The sequence below is a fragment of the Vitis vinifera genome, chromosome 6 (genome assembly GCF_030704535.1).
Source record: "Vitis vinifera cultivar Pinot Noir 40024 chromosome 6, ASM3070453v1".
Classification (NCBI taxonomy): Eukaryota; Viridiplantae; Streptophyta; class Magnoliopsida; order Vitales; family Vitaceae; genus Vitis; species Vitis vinifera.
In genome coordinates, this window is record NC_081810.1 from 17538870 (window position 1) to 17559079 (window position 20210).

A 20210-nucleotide genomic window follows, 5' to 3' on the forward strand; every position below is an offset into this window, starting at 1 on the left:
ATGCTCCAGAACAAGCAAGGAGGATCAACGCTCCACGCCTTACTTTGCTATTTTCTCAGACTACGCCCACGCCAAAATCAAAATAAGGATAACAGAACATGGGAATACCCATTGCATACCAAATAGAGCAAGCATGAAACCCCACAGCACCCAAGCTTTAACACAAGTAATAAGGATATGGTTTCTTGTCTCCTCACAAACTATGCACAAAGTGCAACAATTAACTAAGCCCCCACCCTCTTTGCATAAGCTGATTAATAGTTAAGTTCTTCTACCAAGCAGCTACCGATGCAAAGAAACCCTAAGAGGGGCACCAAACCCCCACACATACTTGGTAGGAAACTGACATGTTTTCTCTGTAAAAAAGAGGCTACAATAAGATTTCACACGGAACCTTCCATCTTTGACCCTCCTCCAAACTAACCTATCATCCATACTTTTTTGCAAAGAAACTGCCTAGATGTGTCTTGAACAGCTCCCCACTGTCTCTATCTCCCAATCACACACACTGCCCTTTTGAAACTATGGTTCACAAGTTCGCGTTTCCTCTCCCCCACCCAAACACCTGTCACTCTTGAACTTCTATTAGAACTGGAGTGAAAGAGGGTAGGAAAGGCCTCTTTAAGGGGAATTTCTCTGCATCAACAATCTTGCCAAAATTTAGTCCTATGACCATTACCAACAAGAATTAAAGTTTTGGGTGTAAACTCCTCTTAACCTCTAGCTTTCCAAAGCCCTACACCATGAGTCTCCCTATCGAAAGCACCAACCACCATTCATTGCTCCATATTTAAACAATAATCTTCCTCCAAAGACTATTTCTCTCTTCAACAAATCTCCATAACCAATAACCTGTCCTAAGGGCTACTCCTCTCTTCAACAAACCTCCACAATCATTTTCCTAGTAAAGCTCTAATTAAAATAACAAGAGCTTTGATCCCCAAACCACCATTTCTTTTATCAGAGCAAACAAAAGGCAACCTCACCAAATGCAAATTCTTCCATGACTAATGATTCTCCCAAAGAAAGTCTTTTTGAATCTTTTCTAGCTGAATCCTTACTTTACTAGGCAAGTTTCTTAAAAGCATAAAGTAAATCAGCAAACTAAAGGGAGTGCTTTTAATAAAGGTTAATTTGCCCCCTTTTGTGATAAACACTTTTTTTTTTTTAAGTAGAAAGTCTTCTCTTAAAGTGCTCATTTTCTGAATCCCACAAGGTGCTAGAGTTAAAGAGGGTCTCCTGTGGCAATCTTAAATAGGCAGTAAGGAAACTTCCCACTTTGCATCGAAAATGCTGAATCCCATCTTTTCACCTTTTCACCCACAAAAGATGAGCTCACTCTTTTTATGATTAATTTTCAAACCTGACACTTCAAATCTAAGAACGTCTATGTCATATACCTCAAATGCTCTACACTTTGCATCACAAATAAATAAATAAATAAAATAAAGAAAAAGAAAAAGTTATCATCTGCCAAAAAATAAAATGAGAGAGACCTTAACTCCATCTTTCCCCCTTCCCCCACATTGAACCAATTACTTAGAACATCCTACACTGCCATTGAAATAAAAGGTTGAATGCTTCCATTACTAGGATAAATATGTAAAAAAGGAAAGGGGGTAACCCTGCCTCAAAGCCCTAGAGCTCTAGAAAAAGCTAGTAAGGAAGATAACTCATTCCACTAGCAAGGAAGGTGATGTACTACAACTTCTACTGAATTGTCTAAATTTGTGAACAATCATGAACAATTTATCAAATTACAAGGAACTCATGGTTTGTACCTTCTATATAACCACTCATATATAACTCGGACTAGGTAGAATAGTCATAAAGAGAAGGCTTAAATAAATAACCATCCATAAAATATATGAATTTTTTTTTTATCAGTAAAAGCAAAAGTAAATCTTATAAATGAAGAAAAAAGAGGCCTAAAGGCTGGCCCATAGCATACAAGTATACAGCATGCGCTAGAAGGCAAAAACAACAAAAAAATTAAGAGGGGATACAAAAAACCTCACCCACCTAGAACCCAACTAATCAAAAAAGTCGATTAAAGGTAAAGGTCCATAATCTATAAATAACTTAGTCCAAGACCAAAAACTACACACAAAATAATTCTTCATCCTATGAATTGAAAGCTCTTTATTGTTGAAAGCTATCCTATTTCTTTCTTTCCACACTGCCCAAAAAAGGCATAAAGGAGCCAGCATCCAAGCCTTCTTATGCTTCTTCCCACAAAGAACCCATGTCAACCAAGTAGTCTCTTTAAGTGAGAATGGAAGAACCCAAGTCACCCTAAAAAGAGCAAATAATAACTCCCACAATAATATATGCATATTAATTACTGAAAATAACCAACAATATTGTTTCTTCTAATTAGTGCTACCTTCTAGGACTAATTCCAACAACAAACAACTTCAATTTTCCACTGACATTTCCTATCTAAATCTCTAAAAGATAAATATGAAGACTTGCCCAATGTCAGGCCATTAGCTAACAACTAAACCTTGATGAAAGCATGTTCTTTGTTATCCTAGTGTTTAATCCAAATAAACTGCACAATGAATTAAAGAAACTAAATAAATCAATATTAGAATCATACCGGTTGCTCTACATGATCATTCCAGAAGGTAATGGTTGAGTCCCTAGCTTCACGAACCCAATTTTCTATGTCATTACTTCCCATCAAACTACTATGACGTAGGAGCCACACTGAGCAAACTGATAAGCCCACTGCCCCACACGTATAGTGAATCCAGTACAAAGTTAATTTCCGCGGTTTACGATGTTTGGAAACCTAGGAAAAGAAAAGGAAAATAAGAAACAGAAACCACGAATGGACACGTACCATTAAATAACCATAAACCAATAGGTTTAGGCAAGTAAAATATTGATAGAAATCCATCTAAGAAATACAAATTTGGTGAATTCTTTACTATATAGTATCCAGTAGGGATAAGCTTAGAACTTTTTTTAAGCCAGCTAATCATGACTTGGCTACTGGGGCAGAGAAACCATTGTCTTTTATGGAAGGTTTAGTTGAGGCATCTTCATTGGCATTAGTGATCTGTGCAAGGGAATTCAACTATTGTTTTTGTGGGTGTCTAAAGGAAAGAGGGGATCACGGAAAATCAGAAATGGGATATTAGGATTCAAAATCTTGTTGATCTCTCAAGAGGCTTAGAACTTTGCTTTACTTGGAGGCTTATATCGGAAAACTAGATAGCAAATAGCTTAGCCAAGCAAGAAGCATCTTTCTTAGAACCATTTTTGCAAAATTCCTTTCCCTTGAGTGATTTTCCAGGTAGGAATGATGTTGTATTTATGCTGGAATCTAGTTGGCGATTTCTGGTGAATGTTTCCTGATGCCCCACCGTAGTGTAGTTTTTTCTTTTAGCTCGTTTCTTCATTCTGTGTATGATTTGGAGAACAGCTCATCCTTTCTGTGTTTTCTATATCTAGTAATACAAATTCTCCTGTTTCGAATAAGTAAATAAAAATAGCATATAACCAAACCACTAGATAAATAAGAAGCATGGAGCACAAAGAGGATGGCACAAAACTCTTACAAGGATACTTAGGTAAGAATCCAGTTTGTATAGATTCTGATAAATCAAGTTGATAGCATCTCTAATTTCACAATCTGTCCACTGAGACCCTTCCTGGTTTACGTCTGGCAGTTTCTCAAACACAAGAGGAAATGAATAGCTCCCATCCACAGAAGAATCACTCTGCATAGTTGTTGCATAAGAAGAAGAAGAAGAAGAAGAAGAAAGAAAGAAAAAAAAAAAAAAAAACTGAAAACTGAATGTATATGTAACTGATGGATTGAAGCTGCATGCTTTTTTGATAATTCATGTTTTTCAAATTTTCCAAAAAAAAAAAAAAAAAAGGTATAAGATTGCCATGACTTCACAATATTACCTGACGTGTTGCATGTAGATGGCCAATTGCTGCCTCCAATTTTGAAAACAAACCATTTATAGTAACCAATAATGAGGACAATGACTTCTCTGGATCATTGACCAATTCCTCTCCAAATTTGTCAATGTCTATGTGAACCTATATGAATGATCAAGAAATTAATTCAGAATAAAGTATTTACATTAAAAAGAGTTGTGAAATATTATGCAGTTACTCATTCTACAGGATGAGTTGATAGCATATGAGTGACTAAGCATAGCATGTGTATGAAGGGGGAGGGGGTGTGGGGGACTAATTTAATAACTGAAGATTAATTTGATAAGAGTATTCAAAGCCCAAACTTTGCAGGGTTTGGTTTCTTTTGAAAAAAGGGTGTCTGTGGCAGTTTTTCAGCACTTTTATGTTGAGTATGATAATAGTCTTAATCATTAATTTTTGTATTTAAGTAAGAAAATTCAAGTTCTTATAGCAGCACAATCTGTAAGATTGTAGAAGTGAATAAGAAAGGGCTCTTTGGTTTTTCTTTGTTGGGTTCTAATTCATAGCCAGGGTACATTAGTGTTATAGTTGTTAGTCCATAAAAAGCATTGCAAGTATCTCCTTTTCAGTCAGTGAATGATCAGCTCCCTTGATCGCTCTCTCATCTCATCAATAAAATCCAAACAACCAGTTGGGACTTGAGCTGGGAGTCTACATCCAATAAAAAATAGTGGGCACAAGCATTCCTTCGAGTTTTCTCCCCTAAGCTTAAATATACTAAAAGGTTCTTCTTTTTCTCTCTGGCCAGAAAGCCAAAGCAATGCAAGAGGGATCTCTCTTCCCCAGCTTCCTTATCCCCATTCCCACAAACTTAGCTTGCCAGCTGGTCAAGAGTTGCATCACTGACTTAGGAAAAATACCCAATGAATCCCAAAAATATATAGAAACAAAGACCATCTTTTGAGCCAAAGGACAGTGAGTTAAAAGATTGTCCACAATCTTTCCATCCCTTTGCATACAACACCAATTGGAAGAATCCTCCCTCTTCTCACCAACTGATAAATACCAAGAATTTTGGCACAGTCTGCTGTATACACAGACTTTCAGGTCCCCAAATTTCTTTGGCTGTGAAACCAACTACTTGATTTCTTACCAGCTCCTTATTGTACAACCAGCTGAGAATTTTTTTTCTGACAAAATTATCAAATCCTATATTTGAATATGAGCCAAAAGGATAAGACCTCCTCAACCTCCCAGCCAAGGAAAACTCTTAACAAGTTTCAGCCACCAATTCCCAGTTGCACCCTCTTGGAACTAATAATCTCCCGTTGGGCTGCTTTATTCTCCATCAATCCAAAAAAACTCAGCAACCTTTCCTTAACATTATTTTTCCCCCACCATCATGCCAAAAGTTATACCATAATACCCCAAATTCTCAGCTAGGTCAAAATGTGTACTTTCTTCATATATGGTGAATTTCCATGCAGTCTAAGACTCGTAGTTTTATACCTTTGAAGTATATTGCATTTCCTGTTCCATGTGGTTTGTTCATTATGAATAATTATCCTTATCCCTGAAATTCTGTAAGTAAAATTTTGAATAAAAATCAACAGAAAAAAAAAAATGAATTTGTGCTTATAATCTTAAGACTACCTATTCAACTCCCTTTCAAGTAGTTTCAGGATTCAACAACACGCTTTCAAATATAACAAACTTTTCAGCAACTTTGAAGATCTTAAAGAATCCATGATGCAAACCCAAACCATATTTTTGTGCCTAAGACCCTATTACCCTACTAGTCTGATGGTCACAGATTACTCATTCTTCTTCTTAATTCTAGTTTATTTTTTGATATATTTATTGTTGTGCAACTACAGCATATTCTTTCAATCTTCACCACTAAGAACTATTTAAATATGCAATTAGCTACTGTCATAGTCCAAAAAATCCTAAATCAGTTGCTGTCATGTCCTATTTACAGCCCTCCTACACCTGAACCTGCCTCCTTCATTTAACCTTACATCACAATTTTCTGATCTCATAACCACAATTCTTGCCATGCCAACACCCGATTATAATTGCCTCAAACCTCCCTTATAGTTCTATATGAGTATGTCTCCAAGGAAAAAGAAGTTAAGATAATAAGAAGTGTTTAGAAGCATTAACAAAGCGATCATTTTCAATACTTAGATGAATAACTAGAACTTTTTCAGCCCAAGGAAAAAATGGAAACAAACATATTTTTGGGGAGAGTGTTACTGTAGAAACTAAGGGCAAATTTGTAAACAGCTTTCAAACTTCATTTTCATTTTTTTTTTCCTAGCTAGAGAGATTATTGAATTCAGTATGTAAATTTCACATGATACCAACAGACCTTTTTTTGTTTATTTTGTGCACTAGAATTTTATGGAGCATGCCCTAGGCAATAACAACTAGATCAAGCAAACCTGTGCCAGAAATGTAGCAAGCGAATATCTTAAGCTAGTTAAGATAGTTATCCTCTCAGATATGTGAGCAGATGCAGATTGGGACAGAAGTTGCAAAGAAGAACCCTGAGCAACAGATTCACGTATGAATTGAACTGTTCTAGTAATAAAAGCCCGTGGTCCTCTCTCAAAAATCATAAAATATGCCTTTCGAGCATTTGATTCCTGAAATTTCAAAATTAAAACAACATATAATAAGATTTTAAGATCCAGTTCAAGCTTTAGGAAAAAAAAAAATGGCTACAATAAGTAGTTACTTCACTCCTGATGAAATCAGTCTATCACATGCAGAATGTTTTCTACTCACCTCTGCTCTAGACTGCCAAAATTGTAAATTCTTCTGGATGTTATGCAAATTCAGAAAAAGGTGCTCCAAAATATCCTCTAAAACATCAAAAACTCTAGAAGCCTCCATTGGGATACTGCAAGTTTATAGCATGGACCTCTTAATTTCAAGTTTCAATATTGGAATAAACGAAATGGGGAGCATTGTTGGCCAAGAGAACATGGTATACACAATAAAATATATTTGATGGTCTTGTTTTGATTGGTTTTTGATAAACTAAAAGCTCTTTTTTAAGCTCAATTAGAGTTTCTGTGCATGTTTCAGTAATCTTATTACATTTATCAGTTAGAAAATAAAAATAAATAAAATAAAAAATAAAAAAGCATAATATGGAAGCCAGAAAAATGTTACTTTCCTTAGAAGCTCTGTTTTGGCTTATACAGTAAGTTATGTTATGTTTAATGAAATTTTTAACATAGGCTTTGGCTTTGGCTTTAGCAGCTTATGGCTTAAGCCAAAAACAGAAAGTTATCTCAAACAGGCCCACCCATATTTTGCTACTTGATGAGCAACATCAATTTATTTAGTTAGACTAGGACATGAACCTAGAACCTCCCACATCCCTACACCAACCCCTTTCCACTTGAGCTCAATTAAAAAATAACTCTACTTCCTGATAAATTTGGTTTGACCACCTCCTTCTCTTATCCTATGAAACAGGTCATGGGAGAACTGAAAGATAAAAAGATATGTTCTCCTGCATCAAAATGTTGAGTATTGCAAAAGAAAAACTCTCCATAGAACAAATTAGCATTTTATAGCTTTCAAGGCATTTTTTTATACTCTCCATAGTAGTCTAGATAGTACTTCACGTGACCTCACTGTTCCTGTTGCACTTGGAAAGGGCACACATTCCTACACCATACATCCCATTGCAAAGTATGTCTCATTCCATAAACTTTCTCAAAACAATAGAGCCTTCTAGTGTTTCATTGCCTAAAACTATACAAGAAGTCTTGGGTCACACTGAATGGATGACGGCAACTACGAAAGAGATGAATGCTCTTAATAAGAATGGTACCTAGGAAATTGTTGAACTACCGAGAAATAAAAGGACTGTGGGCTATAAGTGGGGTTTTACTATTAAATACCAAGCAAATGGAAGCATTGATAGGTGCAAGGCAAGGCTTGTAGCCAAAGGATTCACCCAAATTTACAGAATCGACAATCAAGAGACCTTTGCCCTTGTTGCAAACGTTAATTCAATTCAAGTACTACTAGTCCCCTGCTACAAATTTGAGCTGGTCAATGCATCAAATCGACATGAAGAATGTTTTTCTAAATGGAGGGCTAGAGGAGGAGGTCTTCATGGACCTACCATCGGGTTTTGAATGCATTCTTGGAGCCTGAAAAGTACGTAAATTAAAAAAGTCTCTCTACAGACTGAAACAATCACCTAGAACATGGTTAGATCGATTCACCAATGTTGTCAAAAGGTGTGGATATCGACAAAGTCAAGCAGATAAATGTTGTTCTACAAGCACCCAAATATGGGTAAGATAGCCATACTCATTGTATATGTGGATGACATTATCCTTACTAGTGATGATGGAGGGGAACTACAGGTCTTAAAGAAGTTCCTTGCAAGAGAATTTCAAATTAAAGACCTTGGACCCCTTCAATACTTTTTAAGCATGGAGTTTGCAAGGTCTAAGAAGGGAATATTTGTGTCACAAAGAAAGTATGTACTTACATTACTTGATGAGACTGGTTTACCTGGTTGTAAACCAATAAAAACCCCATTTCTGCCCAATCTTAGGCCACAACTAGCAAGTGCAGATAAGGTGGTGAACCGAGAGCAGTTTCAAAGGTTAGTTAGTAGACTCATTTATCTATCTCTTACCCAACCAGACATAGCATTTACAGTGAGTGTAGTAAGTCAATTTTATGCACTCACCAGGGGAAGAAAATTTTGAAGCAGCCTACCGAATTCTCAAGTATTTAAAAGGGAAACCTAGAAAGGGTTTACTGTTAGAGAATCATGGCCGCTTGCAAATCAAAGCTTACACTGATGCTGATTAGGCAAGAAGCATAACAGATTGACAGTCCACATCGGGCTATTGTACATTTATTGGAGGCAACCTAGTGACTTGAAGAAGCAAGAAGCAAACAATGGTAGCTAGGAGTGTGGAGGCTGAATTTAGAGTTGCAGCTCATGGGATTTGCATACTTTTATGGCTGAAAAAGTTACTTTAAGACCTCAATTTGACAAGTCCTATGTGTATGAAGCTCTATTGTGTTTTCTCCTCTTGAAGGGAATTTTTGGTGTAAAATGGTCGATTTTCAAAGAATGTGACATCTATGCAAGTGAAGCACCTATGCTTTTTAGGATAATAACATCAACAGCCCTTCTGAGTTGCAGAATATCCTAGGAGCATGCACTTCATATCTTTTGGATCAAGTTTTGTTTAGTCGTGCTCATGAACATGGACAAAGGTGGTGTAACTAAAGATTTTTGGATCCAAAAAAGAGAAGACTTGGTATGTATTGCATTTAATTAAAAAAGAATTCTCAAAGGTATGGGAAGGAACTTGAAGGTCTCAGTGGAGAGGAAGACATTCTGGGTTAGTTTAGAGGGAGAAATCGGAGGAAGATGGTGTTCAATAACAGAGCACAGTAAAGGCTCTGTCTTCGTCTTAGGTTTTGAGAAGGAGGAGGTTAGCTGGTTGATAGAACAATTGACAAAGGCCATTGAGATGAAGATTTTTATGGGTTTCAACAGAAAATTTAGAGGAAAGAACAGAGTTCATCTATTGGAGGTTGGCTTCAACGTGCATGGCAGGTATATAAGATTATCAGAATTCGCCTCCAGAAGGAAGTCAACGTTTCTGGTAATACCTGAGGGGGACAATGGCAGGGGATGGGAACGTTTAAAGGAAGCGTTGTATTCAATGCTAGTGGTCCCCTCCTCGGGTTTTGACGAAAAAGGTAGGCAGAGCAGGGAAGGAAGGAATTTGCACAAATTCGCGGGTCCCTTGCAACGGTCCTTCGCGAATGTAGTCAGAGAAGAAAGACCGAGGAGAGGCGGCCTTGTTTTTGTAGGGAGATGGGCGAGGGTCGTGGTATGCGAATGTCACGATGATTCTGTTAACTGGGATGAGGTTGGCCAGGCTATGGCGAGAAGGTTAGGGCACAAAGGCGTGGTGACAGTGGTTCCATTCGTCGGAGGAAAAGGATTGTTTTTTGTAGAAACCTTAGAGGAGGCTGTATCACTACACGAGTCAAGGTTCATCAGGATTAGAGGAGGAAATACAGTCTTGTTGAGAAGATGGTCGCCAAAGGAAAACTCAGAAATAGAGGGGAAATTCAAGGAAGGTTGGATTGAGTTAAGGGGTTTACCATTCCATTTATGGTCTGAGGTTCACTTGAAGAAAATCATGGAGCAATGGGGGACGGTGACAGAGATAGATTGGCGTACACTGAAAATTTTTTATCTAAGCAAAGCTAGGGTGAGAGTTGTTATGAAAGAAAGATCGGTGCTTCCCGCGTTGATTGAGGTGGTAGATGGGGGTTGGGACTTCACAGTCTCAGTTACAGTGGTAGGGAAAGAAGATGGCATGCAAGCTAGAATAATGGGTGAGTCAACTCGGCGTTTGGCTGAGGCTCACTCGGGGATAGCTGGCAGAAGGAGGGAAGCTAAAGATCGATCAACGGCTGGAAAGGTGTCCTCGGCTGGGGCAGCTGACAGATCGATGGAGTGGAGAGGTGGTCAAAAGGCTGGAAATGCTCCCGGGAGGACACGTGGAACGAATTGGACGGAAGAGGGAAACAGCTGGCCTCCAACGTCTTTCAATTCAAATTTTAAAAGACTGAAGGCAAGTGGTGTTGGGCCAAAGCAGGCTGGTAAGGTCAAAGCCCAGTCAAATCTCATGGATGAGATCTGGGCCTCCAAACATTTGTCAAGGGCCCAATCTTTTAGTAAGCCCAGGCCTATGTCAGAAAATGATGTGGGCTGGAAGAGGGAAGCCCATGGGAAAGGCCCGATCCAGCAGATGGGCCAAGAGTTGGGCGGTAAGCGAAACAGTTCGTTGAAGGGCCCGTCACACAGAGCTTCTCACGCTGCAAAGGGGAAGGCGAAGGTAGGTTACGAGGACTCTGAAATTCAACGGAGGGACCCCACGGTGATGCATGGTTCAAAGAAGCTGTGGAATGTCCTACTTCCGTCAAGCTCTGTAAGCCGACAAGGAGATCGAAGCCGAGAAGAGCCAGTTACGACTGAGAGATCGCCGACAGGAAGCGATTCTCTTTCAGTGGAAGAAGTCGCCGAAGTGGGATCTCTTTTGTTTCAAGGGGGTTCCGAGGAAGGAACGACGCCGACAGAGGAAATCGAGGAACAAAGGAATACTCCTAGGGTTCCTTTTATGTCAAAAGAAAAGGAGAAAATGCGCAATAATGCTATAGGAGAAGACGGAGAAGGTGTTAAGGGCTTTGTGGGTTATTCTCATAGTGGATCTTCAGTCTCGGATCATCCTTCTTATCACGCGAACGGAGAAAAAGGGCTTATCTTTGGGAGGGACTGTGGAATGACGAAAGTGGGATTCCAGGTATCTGCTCATCATACTTCTCAGCCTTCTCTGCCTTTACAGTATCCCTTCTCTGGTGTGGCTCCTCCATACCAGAGTCCTTTTGATCCCGATCTCTCCATTTCAGCCTTTCATTCCCAGTTTCCTATGAAAAACCGAGTGTTAACTGAAAAGTGCTTAAAAAAAAAAGTGATGTTGGGGTTCATCGTCTTGGGTATGTTGGCAATCCTAATCATGTTGAAGTGGAGTCCCAGATGGCTGGAATGAATATGATGTCTGAGAGCTTTATCTATGATAAGACCAATTCCAGCTCGCCTCACGGGGCCCCTATTCTGGGCGCAGTAAGCAAGGGAGACTCAGATTTCTCCCAGATGAATGGATTCCAAATAGAAGGTCTTTCCCCTAGCAAGATGGCTAAAGTTTGTGAAGTCTTGAGTTCCTTGGATATTAAGGTGTACTCAAGACGAAAGAACAGAATTGCCATAGGCAATTGAGCTTTGGTGGTGATGGTCTGGTGTTTTAGGGGCAATGAGGTGTTTTTATGAAGATCATAAGTTGGAATATAAGGGGGTTGGGATCTAGGACAAAGAGGAGGGTGGTTAAGGATTTTCTGCGGCTTCAGAATCCGGATGTAGTGATGTTTCAGGAAACAAAAAGAGAGGAGTGCGACAGAAGGTTTGTAGGTAGTGTCTGGTCGGTTAGGAATAAGGAGTGGGCTATTCTTCTGGCGTGCAGGGCTTCAGGAGGGATTTTGATCATTTGGGACTCAAAAAAAAATGAGAGGTGAGGAGGTGGTAATAGGATCCTTTTCCGTCTCAGTCAAGTTCTTGTCGGATGGAAGCGGACCATTGTGGTTGTCTGCAGTCTATGGTCCAAACAATCCCTCAATTAGGAAGGAGTTTTGGGTGGAGATGTTAGACCTTTTTGGCCTTACTTATCCCTTATGGTGTGTTGGAGGTGACTTCAATGTGATAAGGAGAAGATCAGAAAAACTGGGAGGATCTGGAGTCACTTCCAGCATGAGGGATTTTGATGGTTTTATAAGAGAAAGCGAATTACATGATCCCCCATTAAGGAATGCCTCTTTCACTTGGTCAAACATGCAGGAATCACCGGTGTGTAAGAGATTGGATCGGTTTCTCTATTCAAATGAGTGGGAGCTTTCCTTCCCTCAAAGCCTTCAAGAAGTACTTCCTAGATGGACATCAGATCACTGGCCGATTGTCTTGGATACTAATCCGTTCAAGTGGGGACCAACACCTTTTAGGTTTGAGAATATGTGGTTGCAACATCATAATTTCAAAGAGAGCTTTAGCAGTTGGTGGAGAGAATTTGAAGGAAATGGTTGGGAAGGTCACAAGTTCATGAGGAAGTTACAATTCGTTAAGGCAAAATTGAAAGATTGGAATAAGAATACTTTTGGAATGCTTAAGGAAAGGAAAAAAATCATATTGGATGAAATAGCTAACATTGATGCCATTGAACAAGAAGGGGCTCTCTCTTCTGATCTTGCAGCTCAAAGAGTTATAAGAAAAGGGGAGTTAGAGGAGCTAATTTTAAGGGAAGAAATTCATTGGAAACAAAAAGCTAAGATAAAATGGGTTAAGGAGGGGGATTGTAACTCAAAGCTGTTTCATAAAGTGGCTAATGGGAGACATAACAAGAACTTCATCAAACTCTTGGAGAATGAAAGAGGTTTGGTGTTGGATAGTTTTGAGAGCATCACAGAGGAGATATTACTATATTTCAAAAAGCTCTACTCGAGTCCTCCTGGCGAGTCATGGAGAGTAGAAGGTATTGATTGGTCCCCTATTTCAGAAGAGAGTGCTTCTAGGTTGGATTCCCCTTTCGCCGAAGCAGAGATCTTTAATGCCATCTTTCAGTTAGATAGGGATAAGGCGTCAGGGCCTGATGGTTTCACCATAGCAGTATTTCAGGACTGCTGGGATGTGATCAAGGAAGACTTAGTGAGGGTGTTTGCAGAGTTTCACAATAGTGGGATTATTAATCAAAACACTAATGCTTCCTTCATAGTACTTTTGCCTAAAAAGAGTCAGTCAAAGAAGATTTCGGATTTTAGACCTATCAGTCTGATCACTTGTCTATATAAGATAATAGCAAAAGTATTGTCAGGGCGTCTAAGAGGAGTTCTACAAGAGACCATCCACTCCACTCAAGGTGCTTTTGTTCAAGGGAGACAAATTCTGGATGCAGTTCTTATAGCCAATGAGATTGTGGACGAGAAAAAGCGATCAGGGGAGGAGGGAGTCGTGTTCAAGATAGACTTTGAAAAGGCTTATGACCATGTGAAATGGGATTTCTTAGATCACGTGTTGGAGAAGAAGGGTTTTAGTTCTAAATGGAGGAGTTGGATGAGAGCTTGTCTGTCATCGGTATCTTATGCTATTCTAGTGAACGGTAATGCTAAAGGATGGGTCAAGGCAGCTAGAGGTTTAAGACAAGGTGACCCTTTATCCCCTTTCCTATTCACTATTGTTGCAGATGTGTTGAGTAGAATGTTGTTAAAAGCTGAGGAAAGAAATTTGCTAGAGGGCTTCAGGGTAGGCAGAAATAGATGTAGGGTGACCCATCTGCAATTCGCAGATGATACTATCCTATTTGCTAACCCTAGAGAGGAAGAATTGCAAACTCTTAAGAGTTTATTGTTAGTGTTTGGTCAAATCTCTGGACTTAAGGTCAATATTGACAAGAGTAATCTTTATGGCATCAACCTGGATCAGAATCATCTTTCTAGGTTAGCGTTGTTGCTTGACTGCAAGGCTTCAGATTGGCCCATTCTTTATCTGGGTCTTCCTTTGGGAGGGAACCCAACTGCTTGTGGATTCTGGGATCCAGTGATTGAGAGAATCTCTAGGAGATTAGACGGATGGCAAAAGGCTTACTTATCTTTTGGTGGTAGGATAACTCTCCTACACTCTTGCCTTTCCCATATCCCTAGCTACTTCCTTTCTTTGTTTAAGATTCCAACTTTAGTGGCTGCAAAAATCGAGAGGATGCAAAGGGACTTTCTATGGTCAGGGGTTGGGGAAGGTAAAAGAGATCATCTTGTTAGGTGGGAAGCAGTGTGCAAGCCGAGGGTTATAGGGGGTTTGGGGATCGGGAAGATTCCTTTAAGGAATCGTGCTCTTCTAGGGAAATGGTTGTGGAGGTTCCCTAGGGAGAGTACATCTCTTTGGCATCAGGTCATTCTTAGCATATACGGGACACACTCAAATGGTTGGGATGCCAATACCATAGTCAGATGGTCACACCGCTGTCCTTGGAAGGCCATAGCACAAGGCTTCCAGGATTTTTCCAAGTATACTCGGTTTATCGTAGGAGATGGGGAAAGAATTCGCTTTTGGGAAGATTTGTGGCGGGGAGACCAAACTTTAAAAGACCAATATCCAAGACTATTTCGAGTAGTAATGGATAAAAATATTCCAATATCTTCAATCCTTGGTTCGTCTCGCCCTTTCTCATGGAACTTTAATTTCCGTCGTAATCTAATCGATTCTGAGATAGAAGATTTAGAACGCCTCATGCACTCTCTAGAATGTATGAACTTATCCACTTCCGCTTCAGATGCGAGATCATGGTCCTTATGTTCTTCAAGCTTGTTCACAGTCAAATCTTTCTTTACAGCCCTGTCCCAAATGCCTGATTCATCTCCATTTTTCCCCACTAAGTTTGTTTGGAAATCTCAAGTCCCTTTCAAAGTTAAGACCTTTATCTGGCTTGTGGCACATAAGAAGGTGAATACCAATGACTTGCTACAATTGAGGAGACCCCACAAAGCTATTAGCCCTGACGTATGTAAGTTGTGTACGGAACAAGGAGAATCAGCAGATCATCTCTTTCTCCATTGTTCAGTGACGTTGGGGTTGTGGCACAGACTTTTTCAGCTAGCCAAGATGGATTGGGTTCCTCCGAAAAGCATTTCAGACATGATGTTCATCAATTACAAAGGATTTGGCAGGTCCAAGAGAGGGGTAATTTTATGGCAAAACGCGAGTATAGCGTTAATCTGGGTTGTGTGGCGGGAAAGAAACGCTAGGATATTTGAGGACAAGGCTAGGAATTCAGGGAATCTTTGGGATTCCATTCATTTCCTTGCGTCCTTTTGGGCGTTCTGTTCAACGGGTTTTAAGGGCACCCCCCTTAACGTACTACAACTTGATTGGCTATCAGTGTGTAGTTCAAATAGTTCCAATGGGACGGCCTAATGTATTGTTATTTTTTCTTGTTGTTTAGTTTTTCTTTTGGAGGGAGGATTCCTCATCCTCCTTTTGTACTTCTTTTGCTATCAATATATTCTTGCATGGTTTCCTATCAAAAAAAAAAAATGAAGCTCTATTGTGACAATAAAGCAACAATCAATATAGCACATAATCCAATGCAATACGATAGAACCAAACACATAGAAGTTAACTGACACTACCAAAGAGAAATTAAATTATGGACTGATTTGCATGCTTTTTTATTCCCACAGTTGAGCAATTGATGGATGTTTTTATTAAGGGGCTACACAAGGGGCAGATCAATAGCATAAACAGCAAGCTAGGTATGAAAGACATTTTCGAGCCATCTTGAGGGGGAGTGTGGAAAGATTGATTTAGATTCACTGCTGAAAACTAGGACATTCACTGCTGAAAATTAGGAAGCATTATCCATATTTAGAATATTTTATTCTTTGAATTTGAATTTGAATTATTTCTTGTAAATAGCTTATTCCTTTAAATAGATTTAGAGTATTGTATTCATTAATATGATTGTAGATCCTATTACACTGCAGCAATGAGAATCAGAAATTCATTCTCAATTCATCTTTGTGTTCAGCATGTTTATGGACGGCAATTTAGTGCAATGGAGGAGAAAGAAACAACCAACAGTTGCAAGGTCAAGTGAAAAGGCTGAATTCTGATCCATGGTTTTAGGAATTTGAGAGCTCCTATGGCTAAAATCTCTTCTAAAGAAACTAAAAGTAGAGGACAATAATCTTATGAAGCTCTATTGTGATAACAAAGCTGTTATTAGCATAGCTCACAACTTTATAACACATGGTAGAACAAAGCATGTTGAGGTAAACCAACATTTAATCAAGAAAAAGATAGGAGGTGGATGGATCTGCACACCATTTGTTCCCTCAAGAAATCAACTAGTTTATGTGCTAACTAAAGGATTGTTTAAACAGCAATTTCAAGTTTTGATAAGCAAGATGGAAATTATGGACATCACTAAACTAGCTTGAAGGGGAGTGTTGGGAGACTATCATACTCGGATTCTTCAATTTCACCCAATGTACCCATGTCAACATGACATGACATAGGTGTGGGTATAAAATCCTTGTCGAACACTCCTATTTTACTTTGGGTGTGGCTGTTTGATTTTTTTCATTGATATTCTTTCATTCTTTCAACTGTCATAGTACAAATTACAGTACAGAAAACAAAAAATTAGCTAAAAAGTGAATTTTTGTAAGAATATTTAGGGATAAGAGAAAAATGAGAGCTTTTAAAAAGGATATCTTCACTTTCAAGTTATTTTTAATTGATTTTTGAAGAATTTCTGAACTCCTTTATTGATATTAATCGGTACACACCATACACATATATATACACAAATGACTGAATAAGAAAAAATCAATCTAGCTTAATTCTCTCCTAAAATTAGGAAACTAAATCATAAGGAAATATCCTAAATGATCTCTCCTTTTTTTATTCCTAAATTAAAGTCCTAACTTTGGCATTATTTCAACACTCCCCCTCAAGCTGGAGAATATATATCATATAATCCCAGCTTGCAAGTTAAGTCTTCGAAGTTAGGCCTAGGTAAAGCTTTGGTGAGGATGTCTGCGGTTTGGTACTTGGTAGGAACATAGTTTAATTTGACCGTCTCACTAGTCACCTTCTCTGTGATAAAGTGTCTGTCAATCTCAACATGCTTGGTCCTGTCATGATGCACGGGGTTCTTTGCTATGCTTATAGCTGCCTGATTATCACACATCATCAGAATTGGAGATGAACTCGTTTGTCCCAGTTCACAAAGAACCCTTTTTATCCAAATCCCTTCACAGATTCCCTGTGCAAGAGCTCTGTACTCAGCTTCTGCACTACTTCTGGCTACAACTGATTGCTTCTTACTCCTCCAAGTAACAAGATTTCCCCAGACAAAAGAACAATATCCGGAAGTGGACCGCCTGTCAATGATGTTTCCTGCCCAATCCGCATCTGAGTATACTTCAGTGTCACGGTTCTCTGTCTTTCTGAAGAATAGGCCTTTCCCTGGTGTCATTTTTAAATATCTAAGAATCCTGTAGACTGCTTCCATGTGTTCCTCAGTGGGGCTGTGCATGAATTGACTTACAGCACTCACTGCAAAGCCAATATCTGGCCGAGTGTGTGAGAGATAAATCAAGCGCCCGACAAGCCGCTGATATCTCCCCCTGTCTACCGGTGTACTTTCTTTCTCGATACCAAGTTTCTTCTGACTATCCATAGGAGTATCAATTGGTTTGCATCCAAGCATATCGGTCTCCTTAAGAAGATCGAGTATGTATTTTCTTTGAGAGACTACGATTCCCTTCCTTGATCTAGCCACTTCCATACCAAGGAAATATTTCAAATTTCCAAGGTCTTTAACTTCAAACTCTTCTGACAAATACTTCTTCAAATTCTGTAACTCCCCCATATCATTCCCAGATAGAATAATATCATCGACATAGACTATCAATATGGCCAATTTCCCGGCATGAGACTTCTTGACAAATAGAGTATGATCAGCCTGACCTTGTTTGTAGCCCAGCTTCAGGACTGCTTTTGTGAATCTATCAAACCGGGCTCGAGGAGATTGTTTAAGGCCGTACAAGGATTTTTGGAGTTTGCAAACCTGATTCTTTGCCATACTTTCTTCGAAACCAGGTGGTATTTCCATGTAGACTTCCTCTTCTAGGTCCCCATTTAGAAACGCATTTTTTATGTCCAGTTGTTGCAAGCACCAATCTTGATTGACAGCCAATGAGAGAAGGATCCTGATAGTGTTCAGTTTTGCAACAGGAGCAAAAGTCTCCTGATAGTCTATCCCATAGGATTGTGTAAACCCTCTAGCTACCAAACGAGCCTTGAATCTTTCGACTGATCCATCTGCTTTGTATTTTATGGTGAAAATCCACTTGCACCCCACAGGCCTCTTCCCAACCGGCAAATCTGTGATAGTCCACGTCCCATTCTTCTCAAGTGCATCAATCTCATCTTGTACTGCCTTCTTCCATTCTGAAATTTTTAATGCCTCTTGTATTGTGTTGGGAACCTGAGTATCATCAAGAGAAGTAGCAAATGCTCTGTAAGATGGTGATAACGCTTCATACGTAACATAATTCCCAATTGGATGATCTGTACATCTCCTAACACCCTTCCTCAATGCAATTGGCAAAGTAGAATCATCAATGCTGGGAATTAACACCTCTCCAGCCCTATCCTCACCTATGTTCTCTTCAGGAAGACTTGAATTGGAGTCAATATATTGGCCACATGTTGACTGTGATTCGTGCTCTAATTCCTGTCTTTTCCTCCTCCTGATGTAAACTTGTAAGTTCTCATTAGCAAGTTGTGGGGCTATAGGTTGAATAGGCATGGGAGACTGGATGGTCACGGGAGAAGGAACATTTGTGTGCTGGGCTGGCTGAACTGATGGCGGCATGGGTGTGGACAACTCAGTGGGCGCGAATTGGGAAGGATTTGGTGACTCTGAGTGAAAAGAAGGTACACCCTCAAGAAAAGACTCCCAAACTTGATGTTCATTCATGCTCTCCCCCTGAACATGAGATTTGGGATAGAAGAAGACATGTTCAAAGAAAGAGACGTCCATGGTGGTGTAAAATCTTTTGTTGGTTGGAGAATAGCATTTGTACCCTTTTTGGGTTGGAGAATACCCTAGAAAAATGCACTTATTTGCTCGAGGAGCAAATTTGCTACGATTTTGAGGATACACATGAACGAATGCCGTACAACCAAATACTTTGAGTGGTAAATCAGAAGAGGCGGCATGGGTGTGAGGAAACTGTTTTAAGAAAAGTTGACGTGGGGATTGAAAGGTAAGCACTCTGGATGGCATACGGTTAATCAAATAGGTAGCTGTGAGAATAGCTTCCCCCCAGAAATAGTTTGGAACATTAGAGGAAAACATAAGGCACCGGGCAACCTCCAAGAGATGTCTATTCTTGCGTTCGGCCACCCCATTTTGTTGTGGGGTGTCAACGCAAGAACTTATGTGGATAATGCCATGATTTTGAAGATAAGTACTGAGACTACTAGTAAAGTATTCCTTTGCATTATCTGACTTGAGGACTTGTATTTTGGAATTGAATTGATTTTGAACCATAAGATTGAAGGTTTGAAAAATGTGCCCGACCTCTGACTTTTCTTTCATAAGGAAAACCCATGTTACCCGAGTATGATCATCAACGAATGTCACAAACCATCGAGTGCCAGAAATATTTTTTATCCGGGAGGGACCCCACACATCACTATGTACTAGAGAGAAAACAGTCGAAGGTTTGTATGGGATTTGAGGATATACTGTTCGAGTATGCTTTGCAAACTGACAAATTTCACAGTGATAAGATGCTGGATTTTTATTGATAAATAATTTGGGAAACAATTTTGCAAGGTAAACAAAGCTAGGATGACCAAGGCGATAGTGTAACATTATAATCTCACTATCTTTATTGACCTTAGAATTTGACACAGAATTGAAAGACTCTGACATACTTTGAGACTGGACGCAACTTGCTTGAGAGACTTGGTTTGAGAATTGGCCACATGAAAGGAGGTAGAGCCCGGAACACAGTTCAGCACTGCCAATCATCTTCCCCGATTTCAAGTCCTGAAAAACACACAAGTTTGGATAGAATTTAGTAACACATTGGAGATCATGAGCCAATTTGCTAATGGA

At 39.4% G+C, this 20210-nt stretch overlaps 1 protein-coding gene across 2 annotated transcripts in view; it reads right to left on the reverse strand.

Moving 5' to 3' along the window:
* Nucleotides 1-20210, reverse strand: part of LOC100242629 (protein DGS1, mitochondrial) — a 57548-nt gene that overhangs the window by 27387 nt on the left and 9951 nt on the right. The window contains exons 2-6 of one of the 2 annotated variants that reach the window (XM_003632207.4): nt 6697-6811; nt 6351-6554; nt 3925-4062; nt 3570-3731; nt 2603-2797 (exon numbers count right to left, since the gene is read on the reverse strand). In XM_003632207.4, the coding sequence (XP_003632255.1) occupies nt 2603-2797; nt 3570-3731; nt 3925-4062; nt 6351-6554; nt 6697-6811 (814 nt within the window). The remainder of the gene's footprint in view (nt 1-2602; nt 2798-3569; nt 3732-3924; nt 4063-6350; nt 6555-6696; nt 6812-20210) is intronic. The other variant, XM_010653260.3, reaches the window with a different exon arrangement.